Here is a 20,453-nt window from a genome sequence, read left to right on the forward strand (position 1 = left end):
ATTAAGCACAAGGCATAAAGCAAATGTGATTTTAGATGACTAAAACTTAATAAAGCTATCTATATTCATTCCCCATTTTTATGGGATAGTTGATTGAATAGCATCTGCCATATAAATGGTTATAATTAGTTCCATTATTTAGTTAGAGGATGTTATTTTATGTGCTGAACTGTGAGGCTCTTGCCTTTTTAAGCATAGCTTGCATCTATGACAGTCCGAGGCTGCCAGTCATCAGTGTGAATAGCCGCATGTACTCTGCTTCCAGACTTTGCTCAGTAACTGTACTCTGTGACTACCCAGGTCATCCTTATATCTCAGCTGCAGCCTGTGATCCTTTTGTGAAATGACACAGGCAGAGGGCTTGGGACACTGTCCCTGGAGTCTTTCACCTGGGAAAAGCCCAGACTGAAAGGAGGCAGGTTAGTTGAGGCTGACTGTGCCTGCTCCTGGGCCTGTCTTGGCGAGGATGCTTTGTGTCAGCTTGGGCAAGGCATTTGACCTAAAGACGTATATGCTCCAGGAATGACTGATGTTCCCAAGCAGGAATAGAACAGAGACCTGCTGTCATTATGGACATCAAGGATGATCTTAGAATAGCTCCTCAGATGACATTTGTGTAAAGAAACTATATTTTAGTTGGGGAAAAAAGTGGGGGTGAGACGTGGAAAGGATATATAGGCAAGAGGAAGGATTGGGAGAGGTGGGGGGCATTGGCTTCCGGGCATGATGTTGCTGTTGTTCCCTTGAATTCACAGCAATGCGATAACCTGCACAGGTTGGGCCTCTCATGGAGTCCCATTCCCTCTCCCCATGAGGCTTTACACCTGTAAATGGTTGATGGGGGAAGGAAAGACATGTTTCCAGAAGTGTAGACAATGTTAAGGCGTCCATGCTCCTGTAAACAAGCCCTCACCCATGCTCCTGTAAAGCACCCTAGTGAGGTTCCTTAGGTCATAAACAAGAAGTCATTAAAGTGGAAGGGAATGTGTTGGAAAGGGGAAGGGCTCAGCAGGAGTGGGAAGGGGTGGACAGAAGAGGTAAAGGGTGAAAAGATCGGAATACGTTATGTTCACATATGAAATGTCATGATGAAACCCAGTATTATGTATAAGTAATCATATATGCTAACAAAACATTCAAAATGGCTGTGCTAGCACACACCTTTAAGCCCAGGTCTTGGGAGGCAGAAGCAGGTAGATCTTTATACGTGTGAGGCCAGCCAGGGCTACATAGTGAGACCCTGCCTCAAAAACAAAACTAAACCCAAATAAAAACAAATGAACAAAAAAGCATTAAAAAGAAACAGAACCATTTAAAATGAAGAGACAAGGGGAGGCAGTGATGTTCCTAGAGACATGGCTGTCTATCAGCAGAGGCTAGTGGGTTGATGCACAGGCCCATGCAGCAAAGGAACAATATTCTGTATGGTAGGCATATTAGCTTTCGTTCGAGACTCTAAGTCTTATACAGTTCCTATTGCTGAGCCCGTCTCTGTTCTATAATCAGTCTTGAAGCGCGTTTGAAATAAAATTGAGGCAAACAAGGTGGTTCAGTGAGTACAGACACTTGCTGCCAGGCCTGGGTGACCCGAGTTTGACCTCTGGGAACCACATGGTGGAAAGAAAGAACCAACTCCTACAAGTTGTCCGCTGACCTTCACGTGTGTGTGCTGTGGTATATGTGTGCACATGCAAACACCAAATTAAATAAATAAATAAATAAAAAGAGATTAAAGCGGGGCTGGAGAGATGGCTCGGCCATTAAGAGCACTGTTTGCTCTTCCAGAGGACTCAGATTTGACCCCCAGCACTGCATGGCAGCTCACAACCGTCTCTAACTTCAGTTCCAGTGGATCCAATGGCCTTGTCTGACCTCCACAGGCACCAGACACACAAGTGGTGTACTTGTGTGTACAGGCAAAATACCCACGTATATAAAACAAGTAAAATAAAATACCCATATATCTATATCTATGCAAAATACCCATACTGTATAAATTCATTTTGTTTTATATAACAAATAAAATGAATTTGTATATAAAACAATTAAAATAAAATGAATTTATAAAAGGCAATGATGAAGTTTTCATTTGCATTTTAAATGATTTCAAGTTGTAGTGACTCTGAGACAGTTTAGCAGGAACATTGCCCCCGAGCCTTGGACTTCAGGCTCGTCTCCATGCTGGCTCCCAGGGGCTGCTGTTCTAATGGAGGGAGGAAGCAATCCAAGAAAAGGCCGCTGTTGAGGGGTAGGAGGAGGAAGGAAGTGTGATGAAGGGTGCATGGAGGGAAAGAAGAGGGAGCCTCTGCAAGGGCTTTCTGAGAAGGGCTGAATCAGAGCTGGAGCTCTGTGTGTGCACAGTTCTGCCCGGCACCAGGAAGTCCATAGTGGTTTGTGTTTGGTTAGTTTTTGTCAACACAAGCTAGTTACCTGGGAAGAGGAACCTGAATTGAGAAAATGCTCCCACCACATTGGCCTGTGGGCAAGCCTGTGGGGTGTTTGCTTGATTGATGATTGATGTGGAAGGGCTCAGCCTCCGGTGGGCCATGCCACCCCTGGGCAGGCGGTCCTGAGTGTATAAGAAAGCAAAGTGAGCCGGGCGGTGGTGGCGCACGCCTTTAATCCCAGCACTCGGGAGGCAGAGCCAGGCGGATCTCTGTGAGTTCGAGGCCAGCCTGGGCTACCAAGTGAGTTCCAGGAAAGGCGCAAAGCTACATAGAGAAACCCTGTCTCAGAAAACCAAAAAAAAAAAAAAAAAAAAAAAAAAAAAGAAAGCAAAGTGAGCGATCCGGAAGGAGCAGGCCAGTGAGCAACGTTCCTCCATGGCCTCGGCTTCAGTTCCTGCCCCAGGTTTTTGCTTGTGGCCCTGACTTCTCTTGATAAAAGACCATTACTTGGAAGTGTAAGCCAAATAAATCCTTTCCTTCCTAGATTGCTTTTGGTCACTATCTTTATCACAACAATAAGAAGTGAATTAAGACAGTGACTACTGTGGGATGTTCTGTATGGCAAATGTGTTGCTCTGATTGGTTAGTAAATAAGACACTGATTGGCCAGTAGTCAGGCAGGAGGAAGTATAGGCGGGACAAGGAGGAGAATAAAGCTGGGAAGTGGAAGGCTGAGTCAGAGACACTGCCAGCCGCCGCCATGACAAACAGCATGTGAAGATGCCAGTAAGCCACGAGCCATGTGGCAAGGTATAGATTTTTAGAAATGGGTTAATTTAATATGTAAGAACTAGATAGCTAGAAGCCTGAGCCATTAAGCCAAACAGTTTAACCAATATAAGTCTCTGTGTTTACTTGGTTGGGTCTGAGCAGCTGTGGGACTGGTGGGTGACAGAGATTTGTCCTGACTGTGGGCCAGGCAGGAGAACTCTAGCTACAAGTGACCGTTAACAAAGATTGCTGCGAAATTGTTCTTCGTTCATTGTTGTTGCTCTTTTTTTGAGGGGCCTGCCATCCTGCTCCCAAATAAATCATATATGGAGGCTTAGTCATAATTATGAATGCCCGGCCTTAGCTTGGCTTAGTTTCTAGCCAGCTTTCCTTATGTCTACTACCTTTTGCCTCTGGGCTCTTCCCGTTCTCTTTCTTCTGCAAATCTTACTCTTACTCCGTGGCTTGCTGTGTAGCTGGGTGGCTGGCCCCTGTAGTCCTCCTCCTTCTTTGGTGGCTGCTGCTCCTTTTCTCTCCAATTTTCTCCTTCTGTATATACTCTCTGCCTGCCAGCCCTGCCTATCTGTTCTCCTGCCTTGCTATTGGCCAGTTCTTTATTAGACCATCAGGTGGTTTATACAAGCACAGTAACACAGCTTCACAGAGTTAAACAAATGCAACATAAACAAAAGTAACACACCTTAAAATAGTATTCTACTACAGTAGTCACAAGTGTCCTGCTGGGGCTTCTGCTCCAACCAAGGGAAGGGACAAAAGTATGCAAAGGAACAGACCTAGTGTCATGGGTGAAATCATAGTCCATCATGCTACTCCCACTTTCTCTGTGTCTGGAGCTGATGCTCCATGGAGCACACATGGTTATCATCAGTGTGGATGAAGAAGACCGTGGCAATACTATCGACCGAGTGACCTCAGGGACAGCTACAGAACTTGCGGAACGCCCCACCCATCAACTGCTGAGCAAACATGTGTTACAAACCTACGGGGCACATTTGCAGAGATAGACCATCTGCTAGGCCATAAAACAAGTCTTGGGAAATTGAAGTCATGCAGAGTGTTCCCTGACTACAGGGGAATTAAATGCGAAGTGGATGGAAAAAGATCTGGTAACTTCCAAATACTTAGTAATTAAATACAACAATTGGAAACCCCCTCCTGGGTCAGCATGAAATCACATGCAAGCTAAAAGTCCCCATGCCTCTCTGTGAGGAGTGGGTTAGATGGAGACAGGCATGGAGAATGTCACAGATTCCTGGGAGACCATCGTAGTGCCTTGGTGTTAGGCAGGAAGTGGAGAGGAAGGGACAGGGACTGATCCAGCTGTTTTGAATTAAACTAGTCAGATTTTTTTTTTTTTTTTTTTTGCTTTCCGAGATAGGGATTCTCTGTGTAGTTTTGGTGCCTGTCCTGGCGCTAGCTCTGTAGTCCAGGCTGGCCTCGAACTCACAGAGATCCGCCTGGCTCTGCCTCCCGAGTGCTGAGATTAAAGGCATGCGCCACCACCGCCCAGCCCGCTAGTCAGATTTTTAACACACACACACTAACATTTGTCCCCACTTGTACTGTGAAAATCAGTCCACAGCTGGAGCAAGATGAACCTGAAAGAGAGCCATTGAGTTCCCAATAGCCAGGCTGTCTGTGACTAGGCTCCACTGTACATTGTACATGTTTCTTTCTCTCACTTTCCCTTTTTTAAAGATTTATTTACATGTGTAGGAGTGTCTGTGTGGGTGATGCCACATGTGCACAGGTGCCCACGGAGGCCAGAAGGGTCATCCGATCCCCTGAAGCTGGAGTTACCACAGGTGGTTGTGAATCACCCCCCCTTGAGTGCTGGGAACTGAACTTGGGTTCTTTGGAAGAGCAAGAAGTGCTTTTGCCTGCTGAGCGATCTCTCCTGCACCCTTAGCACAGTTTTCTGAGCTAGGTCACCGGTAGTAGCTGCCCAAGTTGGGGCAATGGGTGGGCCAAGCAGCATTGGGGACAGATAGCCTTTGTGTGACACCCTCCTTCGCTTAAGAAAAGAAATAATAAACCTCTCATCTAGTATTCATTAATTTCCATAAAACAATCACAATGGCAACCTCTATATACTCTTCCCATTATAACATAACCAGCTGATACTCTTCAAGGTAATGCCAGCAGAATTGCAGGCCTACAGAGATGAGTGTTATTACACTCATTTTGTATTTTGTTTTTATACGTTAACAGGGAGCAGGCTCGGTGCCCGTTTCCAGTCAAGATAACCTGTGCATTGTGATATCAGAAAGGCCCTGAAACTTGTCTCTTCTCTTTTGGCTCTGATGACATAAAATGCTTTCTGTGGTTGGCACCTGTCTGAATGTGCCATGGGCATGGATGTGAACCATAACTCATTGCACTGAGAGGTGCCCTTGTGTGCGTCTTTTGACATCAGAGAGCATACTGAAAATCTCTATGCTCAGCTTAACCTGGGTGCCTCCCATTGAAGTCACATGCTCACCACCTGTGTCCCTTCCCTTGAGAGGGTTCAGGAGGAATGTGAGGGTTACTGCCATCAATTTAACAGAATCTAGAATGACGTAGGAGATAGGTCTCTGGGCATGCCTTTGTAATGTTATCTTGATTGTTAATTGACGTGGAAAAACCAGAGGTATCCTTCCCTGGGGCTGGGATCTTGGCCGGTGGAAGGAGAAAATGAGCCGAGCACTTTATTTCTGTTTGCTTTTTGTGGGTGCAGTGTGACTTGCTGCCTCGAGCTCCCACAACTGTGACTTCCCTGCCAGGATGGACAAACTGTAAGCCCCAAGAAACCGTTTCTCGGTTTAGTTGTTTCGGTCAGGGTATTTTTGTCACTGCAACAGAAATGGTGTCACATGTCACAGGAGGATCTGTGTGAGTTCAAACCCAGCCTAATACAGAGTGAGTTCCAGGCCAGCCACTGCTAGGTAGTGAGAAGGGGAGGGAGAGGAGGATGCAGAAGGATGGAGCTAGACCTTGGCACCTGCAAACCCTGATGCCTCTGAGGAGCCACAGGGTGATGTAGATCACTCTCAGTTAACATGGTTTTCCATTGCTTGAGTGCAAATCCTGGGAGCTATCTGTGACTTTGACTTTTCACATGCAGTTCATCTGTCATCCCCACGGGTTCTGTCTTCAGACGGCATTTAGGGTTGGACCACTGCTCACTCCCTGGGCTGTCACCAGAGTCAGTCCACTCTCAGACCTCATCTCACCAACCTCGCTGCTCCTTCTGTGTTCCCCAACAGTCGGGTCTCAGCAGATGATCCAGCAGAGTGATGCAGCCCCTCAGGGAAAATCCCTCCAGTGGCTACCATCTCACACAGAGTCCAAATAAGAGTGTAGTCAGCCCTGAACAGCCATCCATGCCACCTCTCTCTTCACCTTGGGCTCTTCCCATTATTGCCGTGTACAGCCGTGTGGTGTCTTGTTATTAGTGTGCTAGATATACTGTCCTGTTCTCATGTGCCCAAAGTGAACCTGTTCCTCACCGTGCAGTTTTAGGTCATAAGCTCCTAGCCCAAGTGGAGTGGTACACACGTATTACGCCAGAACTCTGGAGTCAGAGGCTGGAATATTGTGAGTTTTGGACCAACTTAGGCTACATAGTAAAACCCTGTGTGGCGATATATCATGTACCCTAATGAGCATGACTGAGGATCAGAGGACAGAGCCAGCCACTAGATTAGACACAGAGCCAGGCAGTGGTGGCACACACCTTTAATACCAGCACATGACAGCTCATGCCTTTGCTTGGGAAGCACACACACCTTTAATCCCAGGAAGTAATATGGCAGGGCAGAGAAAGGTATATAAGGCGCAAGGAAACAGGAATTGGCTCTCTTTAGGCTGAGGATTTCGTAGAGGTAAGAACAGTGGCTGGCTGTTCTGCTGAACTTTCAGCTTTCACCCTGATATCTGGCTCTGTGTTGTTTTATTAAAAGACAATCTGAGATTCGAACAACAACCCTGTATTAAACAAACAAACAAACACTATCAACTCCCCTGTGCGTTTCCCACCTGTTTTCACACTATATAATCAATGGTTTTATCTTCTTGCTGCCTCCTATAGGCAGCGATATTTGTCCAGCTGGGCCATGCCTTGCACCTAGGGGAACTTCCATAAATGTTTACTCCATTGAACTGACAGAGACACTGCAGGTGTCTGTAACCAAGAACACCGCACGTTGCTCTACAGGAAAGTAGACATCGGATGTTTTCATGAGCTCTTCATTTATAAGAAACTGTGAGCAGTGTTGGCAAGATATCTCAGTGGTAATCAAATGCATCTACCACTAGGCCTGACCATCTGAATTCCATCCTGGGACCCACACAGTGAAAGAATGAACTCCTGAAAACAGTCTTCTGACTTCTACATATGTGCTGTGGCGTGAGAGCACCCACACACATAGCGTGTGTATGCATGTATGTGTACACACACACACACACACACACACACACACACACTACTACTACTACTACTACTGTTGCTACTGCTGCTACCACCACCACCAAATAGCAATAGTAATAATAATAGTAAATAAATAAATAGCTTTAAAATTTTTAAACAATCTGAGACAGGGCCTCACTATGTAGGGCTGGCTGGCCTAGAACTCCCTATGTAGACCAGGCTAGCCTCAAAGTCACAGAGATTAGTCTTTCTCTACCTCACTAGTGCTAGGGTTAAAGTTGTGTGCTACCATGCCTGGCTTAAAATATTTTTTTTAAACTGGGCAAATGGGGCTAGAGAGATAACTCAGTGGTTAAGAGTACTTGATGCTTTTCCAAAGGGCCCAGATTCGATTCCCAGGACATACATGGCGGTTCACAACCATCTGTAGCTACAGTTCCATGGGATCTATTGTTGTCCTCTGGCCTCCACAGGCATCAGGCACACGTGTGGTATAACTACATACATTCAGTCAAAACACTCATATACATAAAATAATGATAAAATTTTTTAAAAACTTGGCAAATAATTCAATTTTTTAAAAGTTCCTTTATGCCAAAATTGTTAAAAATAATAAAGCTTTGGCCTGAGTTTGACCTACATGGCCTTAATTTGCCACTTTTAGATTATGTTAAACTGTTATAGTACATTTTCTGTTGCTATAACAGAATGGCACAGAGTGGGGAACTTAAATAGAACAGAAGTTTGGGACTGGAAATGTAGGTCAGTGTAGCTGAAGTTTTCCTGTGTTCCGGCCTGCCGGCAGTCGGGACAAATCTCTCCCACTAGTGTCCCCCAAGTAAACACACAGAGACTTATATTACTTATAAACTGTATGGCCGTGGCAGGCTACTTGCTATCTGTTCTTATATCTTAAGTTAACCCATTTCTATTAATCTGTAAGTTGCCATGTGGCTTGTGGCTTACTGGTACTTTACATCTTGCTTCTCCTGGTGGCAGTGGCTGGCAGCATCTCCTGACTCAGCCTTCCCCTTCCCAGCATTCTCCTCTCTGCTTATCCTGCCTATACTATACTTCCTGCCTGGCTACTGGCCAATCAGCATTTTATTTATCAATCAGAGCAACACATTCACAGCATACAGAAAGACATCCCCAGCACTTGCCTACTAATATACATGAGGCCCTCAGCACCACAAAAACTAAACTGAACAAAACAGAGGCTTATTTTGGCTTAACAAATCTGGAGGCAAAGAAGGGCAAGAGCCTAGCATTGATGTCTGCTCAGCTTCCAGTGAAAGTGAGGGCTACATCACAGTCCGGCAGAACTGGAAACGTCCAGAGAGCATGAAGAGGGAAAGGGCAAAGGATGGACTTGCTTTGTCATTCATCATCTGCTCTCAGGAAATGCTCAAATCTCCGCTGGTGACCGAATCATCTGTTCAGGTCCCACCACCTCAAAACACTATGATTTAAGGGAAGAGATTTTTTTTTTTTGAGACAGGGTTTCTCTGTGTAGCGCCTTTCCTGGAACTCGCTTTGGAGACCAGGCTGGCCTCAAACTCACAGAGATTCGCCTGCCTCTGCCTCCGGAGTGCTGAGATTAAAGGGAGGAGATCTTAACATGAGTTATTAAGCAGAAAACCAAATCCAAACTGAACACTTTTAACTCCATTCTTAAATTTATTATTTTTCCTCTTTGTCCCTTAGTTCTAACCCTTAAAATATGTCTTCAGAATCAAACCATATTTTTGAACCAAAAAATTAGTCACTGTTAGAAAGGAAAAGAAAGGGCTGGCTATGTGCACTGGTAGGGGCACTCCCTAGTTGCTGCTAAGCCTGATGACCTGGTTCAATCCTCAGAATCCACATGGTTGAAGGAGAGAATTGACTTCAGCAAGCTGTCCTTTGACTGCTCCCTCTCCCACTCCTCAACTAAATAGATAAACAGAAGGTAATTTATGGTGACATTTTATTTGTACTGAAATGTGATTTTATTTGTATGTTAATAAATAAAGTTGCCTGGGGGTCAGAGCTAATAGCAAGCCATAGCAGAAGCTGGGCAGTGGTGGCACACGCCTTTAATCCCAGCACTTGGGAGGCAGAGCTAGGCGGATCTCTGTGTGTTCAAGGATACAGCCAGCATGGAGACACACGCCTTTAATCTCAATACCAACCATAGAAGATCTGGAGGTCTGTACAGACAGGCAGTGACGAGGAGGCCATGTGGTTGGGTTTACAACCAATGAGAAGGCAGAACAGAAAGTCAATGAAAGGACAGACACACAGGAAGTAGGCCTCTTTGCTGAGGGGAAGGACAGCAGCGGCAGTGAAGGGTAAGAAAGGGTTTTTAGCTCTTAGCTATTGCTGTGACTTCTTGGGCTTTTAACTCTGCAATTGGCTCTGTGTTTCTTATTTAATAAGACTGTTCAGCTACAGTAATTTTTTTTAAAGTTTTTTTTAAAAAAAGAGAGAAATGCTATCAACTGTTAGAATTTCCACTAAAACCAAAAGTGAACAAATGAAATGTAGTTTTGTCTATAACAGTAAACAAATGTATGAAATAGTAAGATGTCATATAAATAAAAACATTACCCCGATTTCATTCTGGCTGAGCATGGTGGTACACTTGGGAGGCAGAGGCCAGAGGATCTCAAGTAGGAGGTCGTCGTGGCCTGTCTAGTGAGATCTTGTGTCAGAAACTAAAACCACGATCAAATAGAGAAGAACTCTTCCTATTAATTCTGAGCCAGCGTATCAGCTTTCCCTCCTGACAGACAGTCCTTCACGGTGTCACACCCCTCTCTCTGCTTTAGCCTTTCCTTTCCTGGCCCTCCCTCCATCTTTCTTTCTCCCTCTTTTGTTTTGATGAGGGCTGATAACTGCACTTTATATTACAGAAAGTATTAATAGAGCAATGATTAAAGACTAGGAAAAACAATGGAAGTAGTCTAGTCAGCGAACCACAATTTGCTAGTAGATTTCTACAAGACCCATAGCTAATTAACGCATTGGTAGAGTATACCTTAATCGGGTTTTGCTGTGTAACACCCTCTCTAATTCAAAGGTTTTAAATTAGTTTTTTTTTTTTTAAAAGCACAATTCAGTATCGTGTTCCCTTAAACACTTCTGGCAAACAACTTTATCTTATTCTAGTCGTATTTGTCTCACTCCAACAATCATTATTTGACACATGAACTTAGAATACTTTTTTTGCACTTCAGCTTTCCTTCACTGTGAGGGAAATAAAATGTAATTTTCCTCCTCAATCCTCTTAAGTTTGTAGTTGAGTCAGAGTCCTGAAACGAGAGATTCATAAGAGAAGGACGTTTATCAGCACATGACACATACATCACATGGGAGAACACACAGGTTACCAGGGCAGGAACCTGACTTATTTATTACCTAACTGAGAACCATAAATTCCATGACATTATTTGTCTTACTTATTGTTCTATTGCTGTGAAGAGACACCATGACCAAGGCAACTCTTATAAAAGAAAGCTTTTAATTGGAGGCTTGCTTACAGTTTCAGAGGTTTAGTCCATTATCTTCATGGTTGGGAGCATGGCAGCAGATATGGCAGGCATGGTGCTGGAGAAGTAGCTGAGAGCTACATCCTGATCCTCAGACAGAAAGAGACTAGGCTTGACATGAGCTTTTGAAACCTCAAAGTCCACCCCCAGTGACATGCTTCCTCCAACAAGGCCACACCTTCTAATCCTCCTAATCCTTCTAATCCTTTCAAGTAGTGTCACTCCCTGATGACTAAGTATCAAATATTTGAGTCTATGAGGGCTATTCTTACTCAAACCACCACATTGTGCATTTATTTGATTAGAGTGTGTGTGTGTACAGGTACACGTGTTATGACTCAAATGTGGAGATCAGAGGACAACTTTCAGGCCCTGATCCTCTTCTTCCACTGTATGGGTCTCTAGGATTGAACTCAGGTCATCAGGCTTCCACCAAATACCTCTACCCACTGAGCAATCCTGCCAGCCCTTTGAGAATAATAAATTTCAAAGCAATGACAAGACAGAGAAAAGCAGCTGCAGGCTTCCAGGGACATTCTGGGAAGGGCAGTGTTGGAAAAGGCTCATTGAGAAAAGTCTGCAGATTCTCAGTTTCTGAGCTGATGAGTGTTGGCAAATATTATTTTAAGGTGTGTTACTTTTGTTTATGTTGTATTTGTTTAACTCTGCTAAGCTGTGTTACTGTGCCTGTCTAAAGCACCTGATGGTCTAATAAAGAACTGAATGGTCAATAGCAAGGCAGGAGAAAGAATATACTGAAGGAGAAATCTGGGAGGAGAAAAAGAGATGAAGGCATGATGAAAGAGGTAGCCAGAGAAGGAGGAGGACCCAGGGGCCAGTCACAGAGTAAGAGTTAGATTTACAGAACTGCCAGACAGTGTTGGCGTGTACACTTGGGAGGCAGAGGCAGGTGGATCTCTGTGAGTTCGAGGCCAGCCTGGACTACAGAGTGAGTTCCAGGAAAGGCACAAAGCTACACAGAGAAACCCTGTCTCGAAAAACCAAAAATTTACAGAAGTAAGAGAATGGGAAGAGCCCACAGATGGGATAATTTAAGTTACGGAAAGCTGGCAAGAAATAAGCCAAGCTAAGGTCAGGCATTCATAAGCAAGACTATGTCTCTGTGTGTACTTATTTGGGAGCTGGGTGGTGGGCTCCTCAAAAGAACAAAAACAAACAACAGAGGTGAACTGTGGAAGAGAATGTACCTCCTCTCTTTGGGTAGAAACTGGTGGGGTAAGATTAGAAGGGTCTCTGTCCTGTTTCTAGGCAAAGGGCAGGCAGATAGCCCCCCTGGGTCTTCTCTTCAGCTGAATAGTTCTTCATATTTGGAGCAATTGTGTGCTGGCTTCCTTCCCAAGCAAAACTAGATGAGCAGCCCATGAAGCCCCTGGGAAGGTTTGGGGATGCATAAGATAACATGGTTGTGGTGATATTTTATTTGTGCTGAAATGTGGTGATATTTTATTTGTGCTTTTTGTTTTGTTTTGTTTTTTTGTTTTTTTGTTTTTCGAGACAGGGTTTCTCTGTGTAGCTTTGCGCCTCTCCTGGAACTCACTTGGTAGCCCAGACTGGCCTCGAACTCACAGAGATCCGCCTGGCTCTGCCTCCCGAGTGCTGGGATTAAAGGCGTGCGCCACCACCGCCCGGCTTTATTTGTGCTTTAATAAATAAAACTTGCCTGGAGATCAGAGGAAAAAACCAGCCATTATAAGTAAACACAAAAGTCATGCAATGTTAGCACACACCTTTAATTCTATCATTTGGCAGACAGGGATCTGTCTAGATCTCTGTGAGTTCAAGGCCACACTGGAAACAGAGCCATGTGTGGTGGCACATGCCTGAAATTCCAACACTAGTTAACCATGGAGGTCTGTACAGACAGACAGGGAGTGACAGAGCTTGGCAGGAAGAGGAAGTGATGTAGCTGGACAGAGAGAGCAAATCAGGTGGCAGAACAGCAAGGCATATAAGCATGGGTAGACAGGAAGTATCTCCCATTTGGAAGCTGAGGTATAGGTGAGATGAGGTTAGCTTGTGGCTGTTCCTATTCCTGTGATCTCTCTCAGGCTTTCACCCTTATATCTGGCTCCGTGTTTTTTATTTAATAAGATCATTTAGAAATTCATCAACATATGGTCCTAATTATATATAATGTACAATATGTATCATAACATGTTTACCCCTTCTCCACAGTACACTAGGATTGGAAATTTCTGAATGATGTCTTAAGACTAATGTCAACCTGTGACAGGTTTTACCTTTCTATAGGAAATAGAAAAAATAAGGATGATGTGTGGTAGTTTGTTTGTTTGTTTTGAGACATGGTTTCTCTGTGTAGCCCTGGCTGTCCTGGAACTAGCTCTGTAGACCAGGCTGGCCTCCCATTCAGCTCCTGCTTCTGCCTCCAGAGTACTGGGATTAAAGGTGTTTACCACCATTCCCAGCTGTGTGGTAGGTGTTAAAAAATAGTTTAGGAGCTCAGTTGCAGAATTCATCATAATTCTGAATGAAATCAGGATCTTTGAGTTGTTCAGATGGTCAGCAGGACAGTTATTTTAGTGGTAGATAACTGTTATTTTTAATTCCATATACTGATTTAAAAAGCTGTTCCTCTAATGGATGAGGACAGAAAGGGCCTGAGGCTAACATGGTTGGTGTGGCGATAACACCAGGCTGAAGTCCCGGTGAAGCTGGATTGTATGGTACCTGTGCTCACACTGTTAAGTTCTGGGGATCCAAATGAGTACTGTCTTAGTCTGCTCAGCTCCCCACAAGAAGACACAGCTGACTGGATGCCTCAGAAACATGTGTTCCCACAGTTCTGATTGGAAAAGTGCAAGACGTGGATGCCAGCCGGGCAGGGTTCGGGCCAAGGTCCTCTCCCTGGCATGTGTCACAGCTACCTTCTCACCATGTCCTAATGGGGCAGTGAGAAGAGGGCAGTGTCTGGGCCCTGCTGTCAAAAGGGCACTGGTGCCATTAACAATGGCATCCTCATGACATCAGTTAAACCCAGTGGTCTCCCAAAGCCGTATCTCCAAATGCTGTCCTTCTTGGCGTCAGGGCTTCACTGTGTGGATTTGGACAGACTCACACACATTTAGTTCATAACATGTGCAGTTACAGTGAGGACTCAGAAAGAGTGAAATCTTTCCTTGCCAAATTGTTCCTAAGTTTCGAGAACAAAGACAAAATGAGGCAAATGGCATTATTGCTAACTCAGGCTTTAAAGTCTCACACTCCAGGGCCTAGCCCTGGAGGCTGGGGTAGGGGGTGCAGGGAACACTACTTCACCTGGGAAGGCTAGCTGGAAAGATGTGTAGCAAGCCTGGTGGGAAATAGAAGCTCATGTTTTTTTAGAATTCAAAGCAAGAAATATTCTATGACCTCCAACAATGATACAAAATTCTGCATGATGTTTGGATCACAACCACCCTTGTTCATTTCTAAGTTGTCAGTGTTGCTCAGAGGATATAGACGCAGGGCCAAGTGACTACAAAGGAGCCTGGAGTATGTGCTATCTGGCCCTCTACAGGAGAAGTTTGCCAGGCCCTGATCTGCCAGCCAATGACATGCTTTTTCTATTCCCAAGTCCAAACATCGGATGAAAATACCATCTTAGATATGGAGCCATCTCCTAGGACAGAGCCCTCACCCCAGAGCTTGGGGAAGGCCTGGAGATTGTCCACAACAAACTGTCAATACCTGACTGTACCAACAAAGAACTAAGAGGGCAAGACAAGTGGGTTTCTTGTGGGAGGAAAGAATAAACAAAAAAGAGCTGCAGTGTTCAGTTGACGGTTCCAGTTTGATCTCTTTGAAAGTCTAGCCCATATAAACAAGACCAGGGTTGGGCCAGTCTAGAGCCAGGTCTGTCTGCGGTTAAGTCTTCACCCCTTGGCTGACACTTCCATCAGGTGAAAGGAGAAGAGAGGACTGGAGCTGATAGTGGTACCTAGTGTAGAATGCACCACTGGTCGGCATGTGTCGGGGGTGTTTTGTTCCTGTGGAGGCATTTCCGTTGTTTCTGACCGTTTTGTTTTGTTCCCTTCTTCCCCTGCCCCTTGTAAACAAAGGTGATCCTAAAGGATGTGGACTCGCTCCTCTACGTGGACACCGACGTCCTCTTTCTGAGGCCCGTGGATGATATCTGGAAGCTTCTGAGGCAGTTTAACTCCACCCAGCTTGCCGCCATGGCCCCAGAGCACGAAATCCCCAAGATCGGCTGGTACAGCCGCTTTGCCCGGCACCCTTTCTACGGCTCTACGGGGGTTAATTCAGGGGTCATGCTCATGAACTTGACTCGCATAAGAAGTACCCAGTTCAAGGTAAGGAAGAGCTTGAAAATCTCCTGTAAAGACCGGGAGTTAGAAGCTGGGCTGTGGTGGCGCACACCTTTAATCCCAGCGTTCGGGAGGCAGAGGCAGGCGGATCTCTTGAGTTCAAAGCCAGCCTGGTCTGCAGAGTGAGTTCCAGGACAACCAAGGCTACACACTGCAACCCTGTCTTGAAAAATGAACCAAATAAGCAAAGACCGGGAGTTAGTCTTTCCAGTAGGGATGTGCTGGGGGTGTGGCTGTGCTGATTTGGCCTGTGGGTGGGGAGGAAAATATCTGAAATGTGGAATTTTGCTCAGGAAAAGCCCAAGTGGCTGTGGAGTGTGTGAAGCGTCATAGTCTCAATTCAGAAATACTATGTGATGTTTCTGAATTATATAGTGTCCAAACGTATCCAAGGCTTCAAAGCCCACGCCCAATCTCTTGGAATGGCTCTAAAGGTGTATTTCTGTGAGTACACAGATATCCATGCATGGCTAATCAGGGTCTCCTTTCTACTAATAAAAAAATAAAAGGAACCAAAATGAACATCTTTAGATGACAGTTCCCATCCATCCACCTCATGTTAAGAAGAAGAGGAGGCTGAAAGATAGCTCGGTTGGTAAAATGCTTGCCTTGCAAGCCTGAGGACCTGTGTTCAGTCCACAGAACCCATGTAATAAATAAATAATAAAGCCAGATGTGGCTTATCATCCCAGTACTGTGGGTGGCAGAGGCAGGCAGATTTCTGGGGATCCCTGGCCAGCTATGTGGCAAATCCTAAGCCACGGAGAGAGATTCCCATCTCATGAAACAAGTGGATGTTCTCTGAGAAACAACACGTGAGGTTCTGTTCATTGTAGATGCTTCTGTGAAAAGTGGGAACAGAATCTCAAGAGAGCAGCAGAAGAAATATTTACACATATTTATATTTTTAATTTTTTATCTGAATGAATACTGGTTGAATACTTAGTCTGTGGGTGTGTTACTTTTAGTTTAAAAGTAAATAATTATTTGGAAACAAGGACAGGAGCCAGGTATGGTGGGACACACGTTTAATCACAGCATTTGGAAGGTGAATGCAGGGGCCCCAAGTTGAAGGCCAACCTGGGATATAGTGCAAGACCTTGCCCCCAAATTAATTAATTACGTGAAGGGAAAAGGCAAGGAAAGAAAGCAGTTTTTCCCTGAAATGCCTTGACTCTGTGATCTGTGTTTTGTTTCTTCACAGACAGGAAATGCTTCTAAGATAATTTTTAAAAAGGGAACAAAGCTAAGAAGGAGGGATCATTTCAGCACGGCTTTTTGATTAGAAATCATAGGCGTGAACCAGAGAGAGGGCTCAGTGGGTGAAAATGAGTGTGGTGCACACCTGATGCCTGGTGCATGTGCAAAAGCTGACACACTAGCACCATTGCCTGCAGCCCAGCACACTGAAGGTCCAGACGGGAGCCATGCTGGAAGTTGTGGGCCAGCATAAGCAGCAAAGAGGGCCTGTCTCAAACAAGGTGGAAAAGGCAGGGCCAGATCCCAGAAGGCTGTCATCTCATCCCCATACGTGTGCTATGACACACGTGTGCTTGCATCCACACACACAAACGAGCATTCTTACACATCTCACACACCTCAGAAACAAAAAGAGAAGGCTGATGAAATGGCTCAGCGGGTAAAGGGGACTCCGCCTGGCGGTACAAGCCTGATGCCCTGAGTTCCGTCTCCAGAGCCTGTATAAAGGTAGAAAGAGAAAACCAACTACACAAAGTTGTCCCCTGACCTCTACAAGTACCGCATGGCACATGTTTGCCACACATAACACACACACACACACACACACACACACTTAAATAATAAACAAATAATTTTTAAAAAAAGGAAAAGAAACCCAAAGGGTCCTCTTCACTTGCTGGTCCACTCTGCACGCATAGGTACACCCCCCAGACCTGTACCCACAGCCTTGCTTTGCTTGGTTCTGTGCCCAGGGTAGCGGGACCAGGCCTGCATTTGCTCTGTGTCTAGGAGGAAAGGAAAGCGGTCCCTCTTGTATTGGACAAGGCACACCTGCTTTGCCGTAGCTGCTCTACGGTTTTCTCTCTTCCAGAACAGCCTGATTCCAGCAGGCCTGGCTTGGGAGGACATGCTGCTCCCGCTGTACCAGAAGTATAAGAATGCCATCACGTGGGGAGACCAGGACTTACTAAATATTATTTTCTATTTCAACCCAGGTAAGTGCTCTGTTGAGAATGCCACTGTGTAGGGAGCCCGCCCACCTCACTTCATAGGGAACATTCCAGGCCCGGGCTGCTATTGATGGACCTACTTGGTATACAGAGAGGCTGTGTTCCTCTGTCTGCCCCCTGGGTATCTGCAGAGGCAGCTCCTCAGCCGCTCACACAAAAGGCCGAATGTTGACCCCTCCAACGCTACACTCCGGGTTTAGAGAGTGTCTTTTCAGTCTCACCACACCATTCTTATCTGAGAAGCGCAGTGCAAAATGACACAAGACACAAAATCAGATGACGAGATTTTCAGATGAGCACAAGACCCTCACAGTGTAACAAGTACTAGTTGAAGGGAGGTGGTTCTTGAACTTTAAAATTAAGTCACCTGTCCAGAGTTCAGAGGGCCTAGAATAAGATCTCGGATTTCCCCCAGGGTTTGGTTTTGTTATCTAGAGCAAGAGAAAGTTTTGTACGTTGATGTTGTTAGCTTGGTGGCTTGGCAGAGGGGGGCGAGTGGGGGAGGGTGTCCTGGTTGGGTTTGTTTGTTTGTTTTTGTTAACTTGACACAAACTAGAATCCTCGGGGTTTTCCTTTTGGAACTTCAGTGGAGGAACTGACTCCCTGAGATTGGCCTGTAGGCAACTCTGTGGAGCGTTTTCTTGATTAATGATGGATGTGGGAAGTGTAAGATGAAGTGAACCCTTTCTGCCCTGAGTTGCTTTTTTTTTTTTTATTTGAGACAGGATTTCTCTGTGTACGGTTGCCTGTCCTGGAACTTGAACTCACAGAGATCCTCCTGCCTCTACCTCACTAAGACAGGATCAGTGAATAAACAATAATGGAAACAGCTTTGCGCTTTAACTCTGGTGCCTCGCCTTTAGTTGGGGCTGCACCCAGCTGGGTGTGATGACCCGGCTGCCTCCTTCTGAGGCCCACTGAGCCAAAGGTACCGTGACATACTTATGAGGTTGTCCTACATCCTGGTTCTGACCTGAGCCTCATAAGCAACCAGGAGCTCAGGTTTCAGGTCAGTGTAAGGTGAACTCACTTGCTGTTCATTGTGTGGCTGCTTGATCCCATTTTACACTTCACCCTGGCACTGTATTAAACATTAGCTCTGTCTAATGAACCTCTAAGGATAGCCGCTGCTTATACAATTTTCATTCATTTATTTTGCGTGTGGGCTTTCTACAACCTAGATTCAATGATATATTTTAAAAGATGTGTTACCTTTAGCACTGTAAAGAAGGGGTTGGTGATATTGGCAGCAACCTAGGAGATAAATACGTTTATTGTTGTGGCTTATTGGGTTGCTATGGATGAAGCCACGCACATAAAACAGGCAGCACAGGGCTGCAGTGTTACTGTGAGGAGAGTTTCCTGAAGCCAGTAACCTGCTTACTGAACTGTGTTTAAAAGTCATCAGCTAAAAACTGTTGTAAACTTCTGCCATAATTAGATCGTAAAATGAGTGTGGGTGTGGAATTGCATGGCTAGGTTATAGACCGACTCACGTGGAGGTGAGTGAAGCCCCTGGGGACTGTGCAGGTAGTTGATCCCACAGGACATTTCTTGGGATGTGAAAAAAGGTGGCTTCTTCTAGGATGAAAGGCTGAACTCACAGCGTGCGTGCGTGCGTGCGTGCGTGCGTGCGTGCGTGCAGTGTGTGTGCACACGCGCGCGCGCGCGCATATTCATGTATATGGATACGTGTGTGTGTGGGTGCATGTGTGTGGAAGCCAGAGGTTGATTTTGGGTGTCTTCCTCAACCACACTCCATCTAACTTTTTGGAGACAGGATCTTTTATTGAACCTGTAGCTTGCCATTTTGGCTAGACTGGCTGGCTGTCAAACTTGAAGAATCCTCCCCCGTCTCTGTTTCCCCAGCACTACAATTACAGGTGTATGCTGGCTTTTATGTGGGTGCTGGGAATCGAACTCAGGTCTTCATGCTTTCAAGACAAGCACTCTACCAGCTGAGCCTTCCCCTCAGCCCTGAGCTCATATCTTGACAGGTAAGTTTGAGTTGTGGGCAGAGTTTAGTAGAAAAAGCAAACCTGACCAAACCCTAAGGGATGTGTTTGGGATGGACGAGCTCCCATCTCAGGCTTCAGAATTCCCCTCAGAGCAGCTTCAAAGGGCAGAGCTGGCCACGTGGGTCAGGTGATGCCAGGCTTTCTCAGGGGTGTCTTTAGATGCTAAGGACTGCACTGATTTCTTCAGTCTTCAGAGTCCTCCTAGGCTCTGGCATCTTTTCTGCTTACTTAGGAGATTCCAGTTTCTCTGACAGAATTCTCTGTTTGCCCAGCTCAGCCTGATTGTCAGGCAATTCAGTCATAAGAGACCACAGTAAATAAGGGTACATTTCTTTTCCTTTTTGTTTTTTTTTTTGTTTATTTGGTTTTGTTTTGTTTTGTGTATGTGTGTGTGTGTGTGTGTGTGTGTGTGTGTGTGTGTGTGTGTGTGTGTTTAGGGACAGGGTTTCCTGTGTAGCCCTGGCTATCCTGGAACTCGCTCTGTAGACCAGGCTAGCCTCGAACCCACAGATATCTGCCTGCCTCCGCCCCCCAAGTGCTGGGATTAAAGGCGTGCGCCACCACCTCCCATCACCCCCACCACCCCCACGTCCCCCACCACCCCCGCCACTCCCCCCACCCCTGGCTAAGGATGGCTTTCTAATAGTTCCTAATTGAAGTGGGAGAGAACTAGCCCAGCTGTGGAGACCAACCTTGATCTTGTTGGCAAGAGGTCAGAGGAATGAAGTTTTCTACACTCACCACATAGGTCTGCTG

General features: G+C 45.6%; 1 protein-coding gene across 1 annotated transcript in view; it reads left to right on the top strand.

Moving 5' to 3' along the window:
* The window catches only part of Gxylt2 (glucoside xylosyltransferase 2), a 96,726-nt gene that overhangs the window by 55,413 nt on the left and 20,860 nt on the right, over positions 1-20,453 (top strand). Inside the window, exons 4-5 of the mRNA XM_052722043.1 lie at positions 15,203-15,454; positions 17,541-17,664. Of these exons, the coding sequence (XP_052578003.1) occupies positions 15,203-15,454; positions 17,541-17,664 (376 nt within the window). The remainder of the gene's footprint in view (positions 1-15,202; positions 15,455-17,540; positions 17,665-20,453) is intronic.

This window comes from Peromyscus californicus, unplaced genomic scaffold (genome assembly GCF_007827085.1).
Source record: "Peromyscus californicus insignis strain IS unplaced genomic scaffold, ASM782708v3 Scaffold_6__1_contigs__length_162567912, whole genome shotgun sequence".
Classification (NCBI taxonomy): domain Eukaryota; kingdom Metazoa; phylum Chordata; class Mammalia; order Rodentia; family Cricetidae; genus Peromyscus; species Peromyscus californicus.